Source organism: Xiphophorus couchianus, chromosome 24 (assembly GCF_001444195.1).
Source record: "Xiphophorus couchianus chromosome 24, X_couchianus-1.0, whole genome shotgun sequence".
NCBI classification, from domain to species: Eukaryota; Metazoa; Chordata; class Actinopteri; order Cyprinodontiformes; family Poeciliidae; genus Xiphophorus; species Xiphophorus couchianus.
The window spans coordinates 11,880,342-11,895,560 of record NC_040251.1 but is presented as its reverse complement, the minus strand read 5'-3'; the positions used below and the strand labels follow the sequence as shown (position 1 = coordinate 11,895,560).

General features: G+C 39.3%; 1 protein-coding gene across 1 annotated transcript; it reads right to left on the bottom strand.

The window, feature by feature from the left end:
• Positions 1-779: 779 nt before the first annotated feature.
• On the bottom strand, positions 780-11,459 carry LOC114141231 (matrix metalloproteinase-19-like). The gene is made up of 9 exons (XM_028011718.1): positions 11,188-11,459; positions 9,001-9,089; positions 8,786-8,916; positions 8,495-8,707; positions 7,518-7,763; positions 6,696-6,797; positions 5,737-5,901; positions 5,518-5,645; positions 780-1,399 (listed from the first exon to the last, which is right to left on the bottom strand). The coding sequence occupies exons 1-9, from the start codon at positions 11,302-11,304 to the stop codon at positions 1,160-1,162; spliced, it is 1,431 nt and encodes a 476-aa protein (XP_027867519.1). The 5' UTR covers positions 11,305-11,459; the 3' UTR covers positions 780-1,159.
• Positions 11,460-15,219: the final 3,760 nt, after the last annotated feature.

Genomic DNA, 15,219 nt, shown 5'->3' with positions numbered 1-15,219 from the left:
GTATCAGTAAATATCAGTAAATTCAAAAATAGGATTAAATGCAGATACTGTGGGCAGTTTAAGGAGATAAATTACACTTTTTTTAAAATGGCTGGTGTCTTGAAGAAGCCCATTTCAAATGGGAATGTTTTTCAAAAACAATATTTGTGTTTGAAAGTGTTTAAAATTTAAAAAAATGAGGAATAAATAGGGTTTTTTAATCATAATTTTATTGTTGTCTCAATAGTACCACAAACTATTGCCATAAAATTCTGAGTTCATATGGCTTCCTGTTTGCTGAGTTGCCTTTCAGCTCATGTTGGCACAGCACTTTCTTTAATGTTGATAATGGCAATCAATTCATATACTGTTTATACTTGCATGTATAAATTATCCTAAAAAATAGTAAGGCAAACTTCTTCTAGGCTGATTTCTTAAGATTTTCTTATGATGTTACACGAGGAATCGATGTGTTTGAGGTGTTCACATCCTCAAATGAGCCTTCATTTAATTCAAACATTTCAAATTAACCTATCAGAACCTTCCAAAGCTATGACATCACCATTTGGGCTTTCTTATATTGTTTAAAGAGGTAATCTTAATGTATGTAAATCTGATTTTAAAGAAAGCATGATTGTTAAAACTCTTAATCTCTCTTGATTTGGCATTTAGCAAATAGATGTAATTTAATAATCCTAAATGACCTAAAACACGAAATGTTAAGTCTTGAGTGATCTCCGACAGTCAGGGAAAATAATGTTATTTGTCTCTTCACACAGTTTATGAACATTTCAACAGTATATTTTCAGCTTATTTTAATCAATTTGACAAGGCAGGTAAGATTTTATTTGCTAACACAACTTATTTCATAAAATCTACATAAATCACAGAATAAATATAAAAACAAGAATACAGTAAAATACACTAGGGAGACACTGTTTCATTCACTGACTACAATACTGACTAAATGAGAAAAATATAAAAAATATGACTATAAATATCTGTCATGTGCTATTCTAACTTTTATTGCAGTGTCCTCTATTTGTCTGTGAACTGTTTATAGTAACAATATATTTCTTGAATCTCCAAGAAATGCACGAATCTGAGTCAAATCTTCCCTCTGCTGTTGAAACATTGTGAGGATTATGCCTGTGTTGAACGCCTGGCGGCCTCTAGTGGCTCAGTCGTCGCATTGCATCCATTTAGATGCCGTGTCCTGAGGATACTTCTTCTCCACTATTTGACTCTTTTGGTTCACACGCCAGTGCTGGCTGCCTTTAAACATGTACACATAGCCGTCTGTCCACGTCACGGCAGCATCCGTGTTGCTGGGTACCCCATTAAAGAGATTCCCAATCGGTCTGGGGTACGAACGGAGGTCCGTGGGGCCAAACTCATCCCACGGCCAGTATCCAGAGCCCTAAAATGGAGAGAAACGTAATTATTTGACGCAAAAGAGAGTAAATTGATGGAAAGGTGGTTTCTGTTTGGGGCTGAAACGATTAATCGGATTAATAGTGATGAATGGATTATTTAACTGATTGTCAATTAATTTAGTATTGATCGGCTAACTGAAATCTACATGTAACCTGGTTGTATTTCTCTTTTGTTATAATTACACAAAATGTCTTTTTTTTGGTTATTTGTATTGCTCCTTACCTGACTGAAACACCTCTAAAAAGAAAACTTTGTCATTGTTTTAACTGTGTTACTTTAAGATCGGAAGCCCCTCCTTTTTATTTCTTCTTCTGTGGTATTGTCTTTAAATTGTTGGACCCTCCCCTTTGTCATGTTGTCCTGTTGAAGAGGTGTGTGCTGTTTATTTTTCATCTAAACACATCCAGTTTATTTATAGATCTATTAAGTTAATTTTTGTTATGTACTTTTGTTTTGTGTAGGACTTTGAGCGGGCAGCCTATAACACGTTTGTTTTCTGTATGTTGTTCTGGTCAGAATAAATCAAGAAACCATCCTTTGTAAAGACAAACTGTGTCATGGCCTGATTACTCAATAAAACCAGCACAACACAGAAAGGATGCGGTTGAAATAGTCAGCTAATTTAGTAATCAATCACAAACTGGAGCATACAGACACAAAAAAGGCCATTTGTTAAAAGACCAACCTTCTTAGACGAGTAAACAAGCCAAAAATATACAAAAAATAAATACATTTTGCATTTAAAATTAAAAAATATACATGCTTCGTAAATATGTTCTGCCCAGAACTAGTCAAGTGGCAGAGTTTTGATTTCACCTTGTAAATTATGTAAAGCACATTTTGCTATCCAGTTATAAATTCATCCATCCATCCATCCATCCATCTTCTTCCGCTTATCCGAGGTCGGGTCGCGGGGGTAGCAGCTTCAGAAGGGAGGCCCAGACTTCCCTCTCCCCGGCCACTTCTTCCAGCTCTTCCGGGGGAATCCCGAGGCGTTCCCAGGCCAGCCGAGAGACATAGTCCCTCCAGCGTGTCCTGGGTCTTCCCCGGGGCCTCCTCCCGGTGGGACGTGCCCGGAACACCTCACCAGGGAGGCGTCCAGGAGGCATCCTGACCAGATGCCCAAGCCACCTCAACTGGCTCCTCTCGATGTGAAGGAGCAGTGGCTCTACTCTGAGTCCCTCCCGGATGACTGAGCTTCTCACCCTATCTCTAAGGGAGAGCCCAGCCACCCTACGGAGAAAACCCATTTCGGCCGCTTGTATCCGCGATCTCGTTCTTTCGGTCATGACCCAAAGCTCATGACCATAGATGAGGGTGGGAACGTAGATCGACCGGTAAATCGAGAGCTTCGCTTTTTGGCTCAGCTCTCTCTTCACCACGACGGACCGGTACAGCGCCCGCTTGACAGCAGACGCTGCGCCAATCCGCCTGTCGATCTCCCGCTCCCTTCTTCCCCCATTCGTGAACAAGATCCCGAGATACTTAAACTCCTCCACTTGGGGCAGGACACCCCCCCTGACCCGGAGAAGGCACTCTACCCTTTTCCGGCTCAAGACCATGGCCTCGGATTTGGAGGCACTGATCCCCATCCCGGCCGCTTCACACTCGGCTGCGAACCGCTCCAGCGAGAGCTGCAGATCACGATCTGATGAAGCCAAAAGGACCACATCGTCTGCGAAAAGCAGAGATGAGATCCTAAGGCCACCAAATCGGATCCCCTCAACACCTTGGCTGCGCCTAGAAATTCTGTCCATAAAAGTGATGAACAGAATCGGTGACAAAGGGCAGCCCTGGCGGAGTCCAACTCTCACCGGAAATGAGCCCGACTTACTGCCGGCAATGCGGACCAGACTCTGACACCGGTCATACAGGGACCTGACAGCCCGTATCAAAGGGCCCGGTACCCCATACTCCCGGAGAACCCCCCACAGGGCTCCCCGAGGGACACGGTCGAACGCCTTCTCCAAGTCCACAAAACACATGTAGACTGGTTGGGCGAACTCCCATGCACCCTCCAGGACCCTGCTGAGGGTGTAGAGCTGGTCCAGTGTTCCACGACCAGGACGAAAACCACACTGCTCTTCCTGAATCCGAGGTTCGACTATCCGACGGACCCTCCTCTCCAGGACCCCTGAATAGACCTTGCCAGGGAGGCTTAAGAGTGTGACCCCTCTATAATTGGAGCACACCCTCCGGTCCCCCTTTTTGAACAGGAGGACCACCACCCCAGTCTGCCAATCCAGGGGAACTGCCCCCGATGTCCATGCGATATTGCAGAGTCGCGTCAACCAACACAACCCTACAACATCCAGAGCCTTAAGGAACTCCGGGCGGATCTCATCCACCCCCGGGGCCTTGCCACCGAGGGGCTTTTTAACCACCTCGGCGACCTCGTCCCCAGAGATTGGAGAGCCCAACCCAGAGTCCCCAGGCTCCGCTTCCTCAGTGGAAGGCATGTTGGTGGGATTGAGGAGGTCTTCGAAGTACTCTGCCCACCGACCCACAACGTCCCGAGTAGAGGTCAGCAGCACACCATCCCCACTATAAACAGTGTTTGTGCTGCACCGCTTCCCCCCCCTGAGACGCCGGATGGTGGACCAGAATCGCCTCGAAGCCATGCGGAAGTCTTTCTCCATGGCCTCTCCAAACTCCTCCCACATCCGAGTTTTTGCCTCAGCAACCGCCCGAGCCGCATGCCGCTTCGCCCGCCGGTACCCATCAGCTGCTTTCGGAGTCCCACAGGCCAAAAAGGCCCGATAGGACTCCTTCTTCAGCCTGACGGCATCCCTCACCGAAGGTGTCCACCAACGGGTTCGAGGGTTGCCGCCGCGACAGGCACCGACAACCTTGCGGCCACAGCTCCGATCGGCCGCCTCGACAATGGAGGCACGGAACACGGTCCACTCAGACTCCATGTCCCCCACCTCCCCTGGGACGTGTTCGAAGTTTTGCCGGAGATGGGAGTTAAAGCTCCGTCTCACAGGGGATTCTGCCAGACGTTCCCAGCAGACCCTCACAACACGTTTGGGCCTGCCAGGTCTGACCGGCTTTCGCCCCCACCACCGGAGCCAACTCACCACCAGGTAGTGGTCAGTGGACAGCTCCGCACCTCTCTTCACCCGAGTGTCCAAGACATACGGCCGCAGATCCGATGAAACGATGACAAAGTCGATCATCGAACTGCGGCCTAGGGTGTCCTGGTGCCAAGTGCACATATGGACACCCTTATGCTTGAACATGGTGTTCGTTATGGACAATCCATGGCGAGCACAGAAGTCCAGCAACAGAACACCGCTCGAGTTCAGGTCGGGCGGGCCGTTCCTCCCAACCACGCCCCTCCAGGTCTCACTGTCGTTGCCCACGTGAGCGTTGAAGTCCCCCAGCAGAACAAGGGAGTCCCCAGGAGGAGCACTCTCCAGTACCCCCTCTAAGGACTCCAAAAAGGGTGGGTAATCTGAACTGTCGTTCGGCCCGTAAGCACAAACGACAGTCAGAATCCGTCCCCCCACCCGTAGGCGGAGGGATGCTACCCTCTCGCTCACCAGGGTGAACCCCAACGTACAGGCGCCGAGATGGGGAGCAACAAGTATGCCCACTCCTGTCCGACGTCTCTCTCCCTGGGCAACTCCAGAGTGGAAGTATGTCCAGCCCCTCTCAAGGAGACTGGTTCCAGAACCAGAGCCATGCGTCGAGGTGAGACCGACTATTTCTATAAATTATAGAATTATAGTTATAAATTAGTAAATCTAAAAATTATCAACAGATCAGCTCTATATTGGTGTGAAGTCAACCAGAAAGGGCTGCACTTTTCTCATGTTGATTGTAAAAGGTTTTTGTTAGCTGCAGATCTATCCTTTGCTCCAAATGATGAAGCGTTCACTAAACAAATGGTGTTATTGTATTTTAGGTGATAAAATGTTTATTTTATCATGTAAAAATAATTGAATTATTTGTTTACTTGCATCTTTTAATGTATTTCTAGTATTATGTGGCTGAATGAAAAATGTGCAGAATGTGCCAGTGATTTTATCCGATTAATAGTCACAATAATCAATAGAATAATTGATTATTAGTTGCAGCCCTACTTCTGTTTCTTACTTTCAAAAAGATCAGCTTCTTGTTCTTGGGGAAGTAAAGAGCTGAGTCGATATTTCCAGGAATGTTGGTCAAACGTTTGGGGAATCCTCTGTCGAGTTTGAAGCCAGTATACCTCCACACTTTGTCTCCTGAAAAGCAGAAAAACATGTAAAAAAAAAAAAACACTGAGAGTTTCTTTATTACCAGTAAAATTTGGCCAGTAAAAATAACTGGATCCACCTTTCAGGAAGTAAGATTTGCCAGTCCGCTGAGAATAAACAGCTGCATCGATGCTTCCTGGCAGCTCCTTCCACAGAGCAGAAATCACAGTGGGAGTGTTGTAGCCAGAGCTGGACACCGTCCACACATACTGTCCACTGAACACATATGTCTTACTCGGAGGAACTGAAGAGAAAACAGGAGAAACATTACGTACTTCCTCTTGAAGAAGCAAAGTACGACAACGAATTACGGCCATTGTAGATACAAAAAAAGGAAGAGTAAATGTCCCCCAAAGAACTGAAATTAAACTCAGAAAATTTCTAGAAAAAATTAGAAATTTCTGAGTTTGAAAAGTTTAACATTTCCTTAAAAAAAAAAAAAGCCCTCCAAAATTCTGAAATGTATTTCATAAATTTTATTGAAATTTCTGAGTTTGAAAAGTCTCAAATTTGTGAGAAAAAAACTCAGAATCTCCTGGGACTAATCCGGGAGATCTCCAAGTTTATTTTTCGCAAATTTTTTACTTTACAAACTCAGAAATTTTCTTCCAGAAAGTTACTGAGATTAATCTCAGAATTTCAGTTTTTTTCTTGCAAATTTCAGACTTTTCAAATTCAGAAAATTTCATGTTTCCCAAGAAAATTTCTGAGTTAATCTCGGAATTTCTAAGCTTTTTCTTGCAAACATCACGTTTTCCAAACTGATAAATGATAAATGTCCACGTTTTTTTGTAGAAAATTTCGGAGATTAACTCCAGAATTTCTGAGATTTTAAACTTTTCGAATTCAGAAATTTCCTTGGTTTTCTAGAAAATTTCTGTGATTAATTCCAGATTTATTTATTTTTTTTAGCTTTTTCTTGTAAATCTTCGGCTTTTCAAACTCTCAAAACTATAATTTTTGATGAAATGATAGCAAAGACAGTAATGTTTTACTTAAGCAAAATATAGAGCCAACTGAGCACCAGAGTCTCTGTACCTAACATAACTGCGTCCAGTTTGGCCTTGCACGGATCTGGGGCAGCGCCTCGTGGCACTGGCTGGTGAGGAATCACAGATGGAGGGCTGTTCTCTGGTTTTCCTGAAAAACAGAAACAACTGCATGTTATGTGAACTGCTGTTTAAAGAGGAAAGTCATATTTTAGAGGTAAATAAACTATAAATCTAAATATATTTTTATCACTTTTACTGTTGATGTTTTAAAGCTAAAAAATAATTTTAAAAACAATTATCTTAAAAACAAGAAGTGAGTATCATGTATGATGTCTATGAATTGAGCAGGTTTTAAGATCATACCAACACAAAGGGAACTATTAAAAAGAAAGTATAACTAATAGCGATGGCCTTTTGGGAAGCATTAACTGCAATTTCAGTAAAGAAGTCTATTTGGATATGTAGTCAGATATTTCCGAGTTTGAAAAGTTAAAAATTGGCTAGAACAAAAGTTTCCAAAAGTCTAAAATTTCCATGTTTTTTTAGGATATTTCTGAGATTAATCTCGAAATTTTGAAGTTTCGTGGCATAAACTTAGACTGTCGTGAAAACGTTGGATATAGGTCACATTTGGGCAAAAGAAAAGTGGATTTTGGCCACATTTGCTTGCTGTGTGAACCTGATCTCTGTCTGCATGGTCATATGGCAAATTGACTACTGTATTTAGGGGTACAGAGTGTTTTCTTTTTTTTCTGAGCAGGAGAGAAAAAGGATCACAAGCTAAAAGTCTGAACAGATCACATAAATTTGGTTTATGCGTTCTTTGATAAAGACAGTTAATTTCTCTTTCGTCAGATTCAAGCATTACCGTACAAAGCTTGGATCCCTTTTATATCATCCGGATGCAGCTTAAAGTCAGCGCAGTATCCGACATAAATGGGTCCCATTAGTGCGCTGTAGTACTGCGAGTGGCCCAGGCCGAGAGCGTGACCGATCTCATGAGCCGCCACAATCCTCAGGTTGGAGCCGGAGCTCTTCCCCTCTGTCCACAGTTCATCTTCGTCAAAGTGCACGATGCCTGACTCGGGAGCATCAGCGTGCGCTAAAACATGACCTGTGGACGAAGAAAGAATGTCATCTCACTCTTTTTCAAATGTCACCTTAAAGGGGACCTATTATGCAAAACATTTTGCAGATAATTGTACTTCCATTTGTGTCTCGACTGCCTCTAAAAAACACCCAGCTGTTTTTGGCAAAAAGTTAATGTCTTTTGGTGTCTGGAAAATTAGCCTTTTCAAAAACCTCCCAAATGTTAAGTCATATTTGATGGTTACTGCACTGTTACCTAGCAACCCCAGCAGAGCCCAGCTTGTTATCTAGCAACCCCAGTGGAGCTGAGTGTTTGGTCAACTGGTTTTACCACTGTATGCACACTACAATGGCTGCTGGAAAACACAAGTGTTTCGTTGTTGACTTACCATTTGCAGGAGGCTCTACTAATACTTTTCAAAGATGTACTGTTGTATAATTGCCCATTTGTTAGCAGCCATTTTCAAGTGCAGGCATGAATGTTGAGTTAGGGGGTGTGGCCAGCAGCAACTTATTTTGATTTAAAGTGACAAGACGCCCTAAAACAACTCATTCTGAAAGGAGCTCAAAAATAGACTGAACTGAGCAAAGTAAAACCTCATTATCTAAAAATGATTTTGTGCAAAAGAAAATATGTAAAGAACATGTTTTGTGTAGCCCATAGACCCATCCTAATCTGTCCAAGGAAGCGTAATAGGTCACCTTTAAAACAGCAGAAATCTACAAACTTGTGAGGTGATCTAATTTTTCTCCCACCTCGTCCATCAAAGGGTACGGGGCACGACTTGTCTTTTGTGTGAAAGGAGATTTTTATATCTGCCCTTCCTTGATGCAGCTCCCTGAACTTTAAAGACGAGACGTCGCTCCAGTACTTGAATGCGGTCTGGATGGCCTGCCGGGTCTTTGCTGCGCCGAGGTCAGGGGTGTAGTTGTAAATGCGGTACGTCAGCATCTTCTTCCGCCAGTAACCTGTTCAATAACAACTGTAGTTAATGCTTACGCACTTCACTGGTCTGTGAATGTGTTTCACAAAGGAAAGATACCCACCCATGATTCGATATTTGAGAGAATTGTTTGTGAAAGAGTCTTCCAGACCGCAGCGGGGTTGCCTCATCATTTCCAGTGTGGATGAATCCAGGTTTCCAGATTCTTGAAGGTTGGATACTTTCTGAAAGATTCTGACATGAACATTAAACTTAACTCTCATTGATTCAAATGAATAACTAATAATAAATGAGGATGTGAACCTCATTTAGCGTCACCTGAGGGCCTCCTCTATTTTTTCAGGTGGAGGGTTGAGATGTGTGTTGTCCAGTGGGATGTGCAGATAGCCATACTTCCTTAAATATGCCTAAAAGAAAAAGCAATCAGTTTAACAGCTGGACGCCAAATCAATTTATTGAACCCCCGAGGGAAAGGTTACTGCCACGTTACGATCACAATCTTCACTGTATTTGATTGTGTATGTGATTCCAGTGATGTAAATGATGTAAAGACTGTCAAGTAACAAAACTGAACCACGTTTTTTCTGAAATTACAGCCGTAAATCTGGAATGAGGAAATTCCTGCTTGTTTTTGTTTACAAAATCACAAAAAAGCTTAGTGAAATAGATAAGATTCATGAACAGCAACGTTCAATTTAACTATCATGACTAAACCGGTTTAAACTGGTCCTTTTTAGTGCAGTTTTATTGTTGCATTACTGCCCTCTTATGGCCAAGAGTAGTATCGGTGTGTTAATTCACTCAACTAAATTTGGTTCACACAAAACTAAATTATTTTGTATGTTATCTTTACTAGAATTAATTAATTTAACACAACAAGCACATTTTTATGTGTTAACTCGAACTTAAATACTTATATTTCATTTCAATATTCATTTAATATGAATATTAATTCCCTGCCTCACATCTTTGAGAGCAAATTTGCAATTGGATTTTAGTCCAATTAAACCCAATTGATGAAGTCATGCTAACACTGCGAAAGCACAAAACCCTGTCAAGTATTTTTGGTCTAGTTTCTAGTTCAAATATCTTAGTACACTTGAAACAAACAAAAATAATCCTAAATGTTATGAGCAACATAATCTGACAGTGGAACTAGTATTTTTAAATATTTAAAATAGTATCCTTAAAATCAATGTTAAAGAATTACTCATTTAAAACAAGTTTCTATGTTGCTGAAAAAATATTGTAAGTTAGTTTTGCCATATTTCAAATTGGTAAAATCATCAGAAAACATGGGACAAATGTTCACTGTAATGCTGACGATACTTAAGACATAAAAGTCAAAACAGAAACTGATTAGTCAAGCTCTTGATCTGGATAGTTTTGCATTGGCCAAGAATAAAGTAAAGAACCTCTGTGTTATTTTTGACCAGATTGTGTAATTGAAGTCCCATGTTAAACAAGTTTCCATCATTTCCTATTTTAATCTCTGGGATATTGCCTAAATTAGAAATATCTTGTCCAGGAGTGCCGCTGAAAAACTGGTTCATGCATTTGCTACTTCAAACCTGAAGTTTTCTTTACTATCAGAAAGTCCACAAAATGGAGTTAAAAGCTTCAGCTGACCCAAAATGCTGCAGCAGGAGTTCAAAAAGAGAGTTCTCCTATTTCAGCTTCCCTTCATTGGCTCCTTGTTAAATCCAGAATATAATTTAAGGTTCTCCTTCTCACCTATAAAGCTCTTAATAATCAAACTCCAGCGTACATCAAAGACATGATTGGTGAATACTTTCATAACAGAGAACTTCACTACTTCTAACTCTAGAAGTTGAATGTAAGGCAGATATTTTAGTTATCAATATGAAATTATCAAAATCAAATTACACAGTAGCAAACCTTGGGATATTGCTGAGATAATGACTCAATGGGATCTGCTGCGTTTCCTTAGAGGTTTTTTTAAATAATGAACTTATCTTATGATAGATGTATTGTTTGATAACTATCAATTGGAATGCATGTAAAGTAATTTTAGTTCAAATTGCCTTGAGATTTATTATGAACTGGTGCTATATAAATAAACTGAAGCGCATTGAATTTCCTTTGCCTGCCAGTGAATGGCAGATTGAAAAACCCTCTATGAGATGTTCAAAACTCAGTATATTACTATATAAACTTATTACATTTTAAACTTTTCACAACTTTATTTTTGATCTGTTTCCATTTGGAGCTAAAAACACAAGCATTATGGAAAAAAGTCCAATTCATGTTGAATTTCTGTCATTACAATGACAAAATGGTTACAACTTCAAGGGGTATGAATACTGTGTAATACACAGAATATACTCTACAAACTTTAAAAAAAACTTATTTATCCAATTAATGATGACAATAAAAATCTAATAAACATTTAAATAATTGAGCGTTAAGCTGAGTTTTCATTAATAGCTATTATATTCCCTCTATCTGCAGTAAAACTCCAGCAGCACCCCGTTTTGTTCTTACCACTGCTTCGGTGAGGTCCTTGCTGCTCAGAGCAATAGATGAAGCTGTTGTCAGCAAAACAAGAAGCACCATTAGCTCCAGTCTGCAGAACATTTTCCACTTTGGATCCTTTCCCATCACAGATGAAAAGAAAAACCAGCTAGAATAAAGTATGTTGATTTTTTTTTTTTTAAAAACTTAATGCATGTATTAATGCTCTATCTTCCGAGCTGTAGCCACAGTCATCCTCTGTAAATTAGCTCTTTTACATCTGTGCTGAGGCTGGTTAGTTTGGGCACTCGTTTTTATAGCGAGTATTTGCTCCAGACATGCCTCCTAACCACACAATAAAACCTTGACAAGGAATGTGAAGTGTAGAGTATAGAAAAAAAAGACATGCTAATTTCAGGCACAAACTGCATGATCAAGTCTTTGCACACCATCATTTTGAGCCCCTTGAAGTGTGCAAAAATAACTCAGGCATGTTGTTTGCTTCAAAAGAAGCAAATTTTGGGATTAGAGCTGTTGAGAAAAGGGGGCTAGCTTCCTGTCAGTAATGAAAGGTGCTGACTGTGTACAGATAAACATTTAAGTATAAAACAAGAAACATGTTAGCTTGAATCAATGTGAACGTGTGGGAACGAGGAATTGTTTCATATTTGCATGTCTTGCAGCTTCTCCAGCAGAATCTGAGTCTATTTTTTTGTTGCTTCATTGTTTCCAGTTTGTGAAAAAACAAGTGACCACATATTCCCCAGAGGGACAAAAGGAACCGCTTGTTATTTCGCTTCTTAATGTAGGATCACATTCAGGAGAAACCAGAGACGCCTCCAAGTAACCATTGCAACAAATCAGTGACAGAGAATGTCTCGTTTTCAGTCTCATTGAGAAACAATGGCTCATAAAAACTGAGTGGAGAGAAAAAGTCACATCTGTAATCTCCAACTATGTTTTTAAAAAAATGGCTAATATTAACGATAACGCATAATTTAGTCATTCTGAGAAAGGTAAAAGATTTTTTTCTATTCCCTTAAGCTTGTTTTTCTACTCCATTAGATTAAGCCAAGTTACAGATGACTAATGAAAGTGTTATTTGATGTACACCACAAAAACACAAAGTCTTACAAAGTAATTATGCTTTGTTTCTAGTGCAAATATCTTAGTACACTTGACATGAGACAAAACTAACTTAAACGTAACTTTTCAGTAAGATAAACAAGCTGGTTTTAAGGTAACAATTCTTGAATATAGATTAATAAAGTACTACTTTCACTTTTAGATTATTTCACTAAAAGTGTTATAAAATGTGTTATTATAAGTGACATAACCTGCAACAATATTAATTCATTATTAACTTAAAACAAGTTCCTATATCTTGCTGAAAAGTTACTTGTTAGTTAGTTTTGTAATATTACAGAGTAATATAATATGTGCACTAGAAACTGTTTAAAAAATACTTGGTAAGATTGTGTTTTTCAGTGTACTTAGAAAACTACGAAAACATGTTGTATGATTGATTACCAACAGCATATGTTAATATATTCTTTAATTTTACAAATCTATGAGGTTTAGTTTATGTCTTATTATCGGTTATTAATAATCACACTGTTTCAAATTGATTAAAGAGGTTTAATAAATACTCTTTAAAAGTACGACAGGTTTCGTAATCTGCGAACTTTTTTCTTTTTATCTGTTTATTTCAAGCACAACAGAAATATATCAATCAATCAATCAAATTTTATTTGTATAGCACATTTCAGCAGCAAGACATTTCAAAGTGCTTTACATCATTACAAACACAGAATCACAATGCAATATAGAATCAATCATTAAGTCAAGTTCCATCAATAAATTTGTAATTGATTACATTTCAAATACAATCCTAAACAGGTGGGTTTTCAGTTGAGATTTAAAGGAAGTCAGTGTTTCAGCTGTTTTACAGTTTTCTGGAAGTTTGTTCCAAATTTGTGGTGCATAGATGCTGAAAGCTGCTTCTCCTCGTTTGGTTCTGGTTCTGGGGATGCAGAGCAGAACCAGAACCAGAAGACCTGAGAGGTCTGGAAGGTTGATACAACAACAGCAGATCTTTAATGTATTGTGGTGCTAAGCCGTTCAGTGATTTGTAAACTAACAACAGTATTTTAAAGTCTATTCTTTGAGCTACAGGGAGCCAGTGGAGGGACTTTAAAACTGGTGTTATGTGCTCTATCTTCCTGGTTTTAGTGAGAACGCGAGCAGCAGCATTCTGGATCAGCTGCAGCTGTTTGATTGATTTGTTGGACAGACCTGTGAAGACGCTGTTGCAATAATCAATACGACTGAAGATGAACGCATGAATGAGTTTCTCTAGATTTTGCTGAGACATTAGTCCTTTATAGTCCATATAGTGTGGATCAAAATGAGCAATATGTAACACAGTTATGGAAAATATAACCGAAGCCTCATCTGTAACCAGAAACAAGCAGTTGTCCACTAAAAACGATCACCCTTTAGTTTCTCCTGATGTTCGATTGTCTGCAGCTTATATTCTGGTAATGAACTTAATTTTCAATGTATCAAAGTCAAGATGCTCAGAAGGTTATCTACTGCAGGTAAGATACTGACTGCTCTTATTGGAGCTGTCCCTTAAAGTTAACTACATTCATCAGAGAGAAAGAAATGGCTGCATTCATATGATGCCTTTCTATTCTTGTTGACCACTCGATGCTTTACAACACAAACCACAACAACCCAAATGGCACACATATGAATACATCGCTTTTTACTCAATGCACCGTGTACATTTCTGTTCCAACGCTCAGCGACCGCATAAGAAGCAATATCGTGAAGGATAAGATTGGGCCGTTATTTTAATTTTTAATTTCTAAATTGAATTATAACTGTATGCAATAGGATATAAAAACATTGAGTAACCTTTAGCGTCACAGGGATCTCCCTTTTTTTATCAGGATAAATAAAACATTGGAATAATTTACCAAATACTTCAGGAGGTATAAGCAGACTTTGCATCTGCTACTAGATCTCTCCTGCTGACCTGGAGGATATGAAACAATTTTCTTTTGTTTCACTTTTTTGAGTAAAGTGTTTTGAGTAACACTTTACTCAAAGTGGGCAGAAAGGAAACTAATTACACCATAAAAAATATGTTAAATTTTTTCACTACCAAAATTCTGACAATTTTCTTGGTTTTAATAAAATTATATGTGTTTAATTGTAATTGAGCAGATAAAAATGTTTAAAAAATACACAAGAAATTTTATTTAAATTTATTATTATTATTGTTGTTGGTTATTTTGCTGAGCTGACAGAAAAAAACTATTTGCATTCTCATTTTATATCTTTGCTGTTATTTGCACAATCATTTGCACATTCTTTTGTAAATAGGATTTTGTAAAATCAGGCATATTTTGTAAATTTTTTAAATGATCATGTCAAATAGAAAAAAATAGAAACATTATTCTACTCAGTTGCAAATTTATTTGAAACTTTTTTCAATAACTGCACAGAATTGTTCCTTATGTTGTAACTTTGACCTCACAATACAGTGATTGTTTTTCTTTCTTCATATTTTACCTTTGTGTGAATCAGCATGTGATTCCCCCACTGAAAGATAATAAAGGATATATCTACTCTGTTCTCAAATGTCAAAAGTTAAATTTGAAGAACTCTCCTCCCAGAGGTTTCCTTTGGAGTCTAAATGTAGACAAAGCAAGCTATTTAAGTTTAAGTTGATTAAAATAGACAATCAAAGGCTGAATTAGAATGTTTGTTTAGGTTAAATTTAATGGAGAATGTGAGCTAAAAAAAGTTGCGTTTTATTGAATCTTTTTGAGCAAAATGAGGGCAAGAACTGGCTGACCTGACAAGAGCAAAAAATAAAAAAAGTGTTTGGAGAGCAATTCAACAATGCAATGAAAAGCTCACAGCCTTCTGGGAATAACTTTTATTGTTTGGATAATGACATGTACATATCAAGGGTTAGTCTGAAAAATATGAAACCAAAGCAGAAATTTCATCTTTAGGAAGAAGCTTGTGCTGAAGGGAAATGCTACA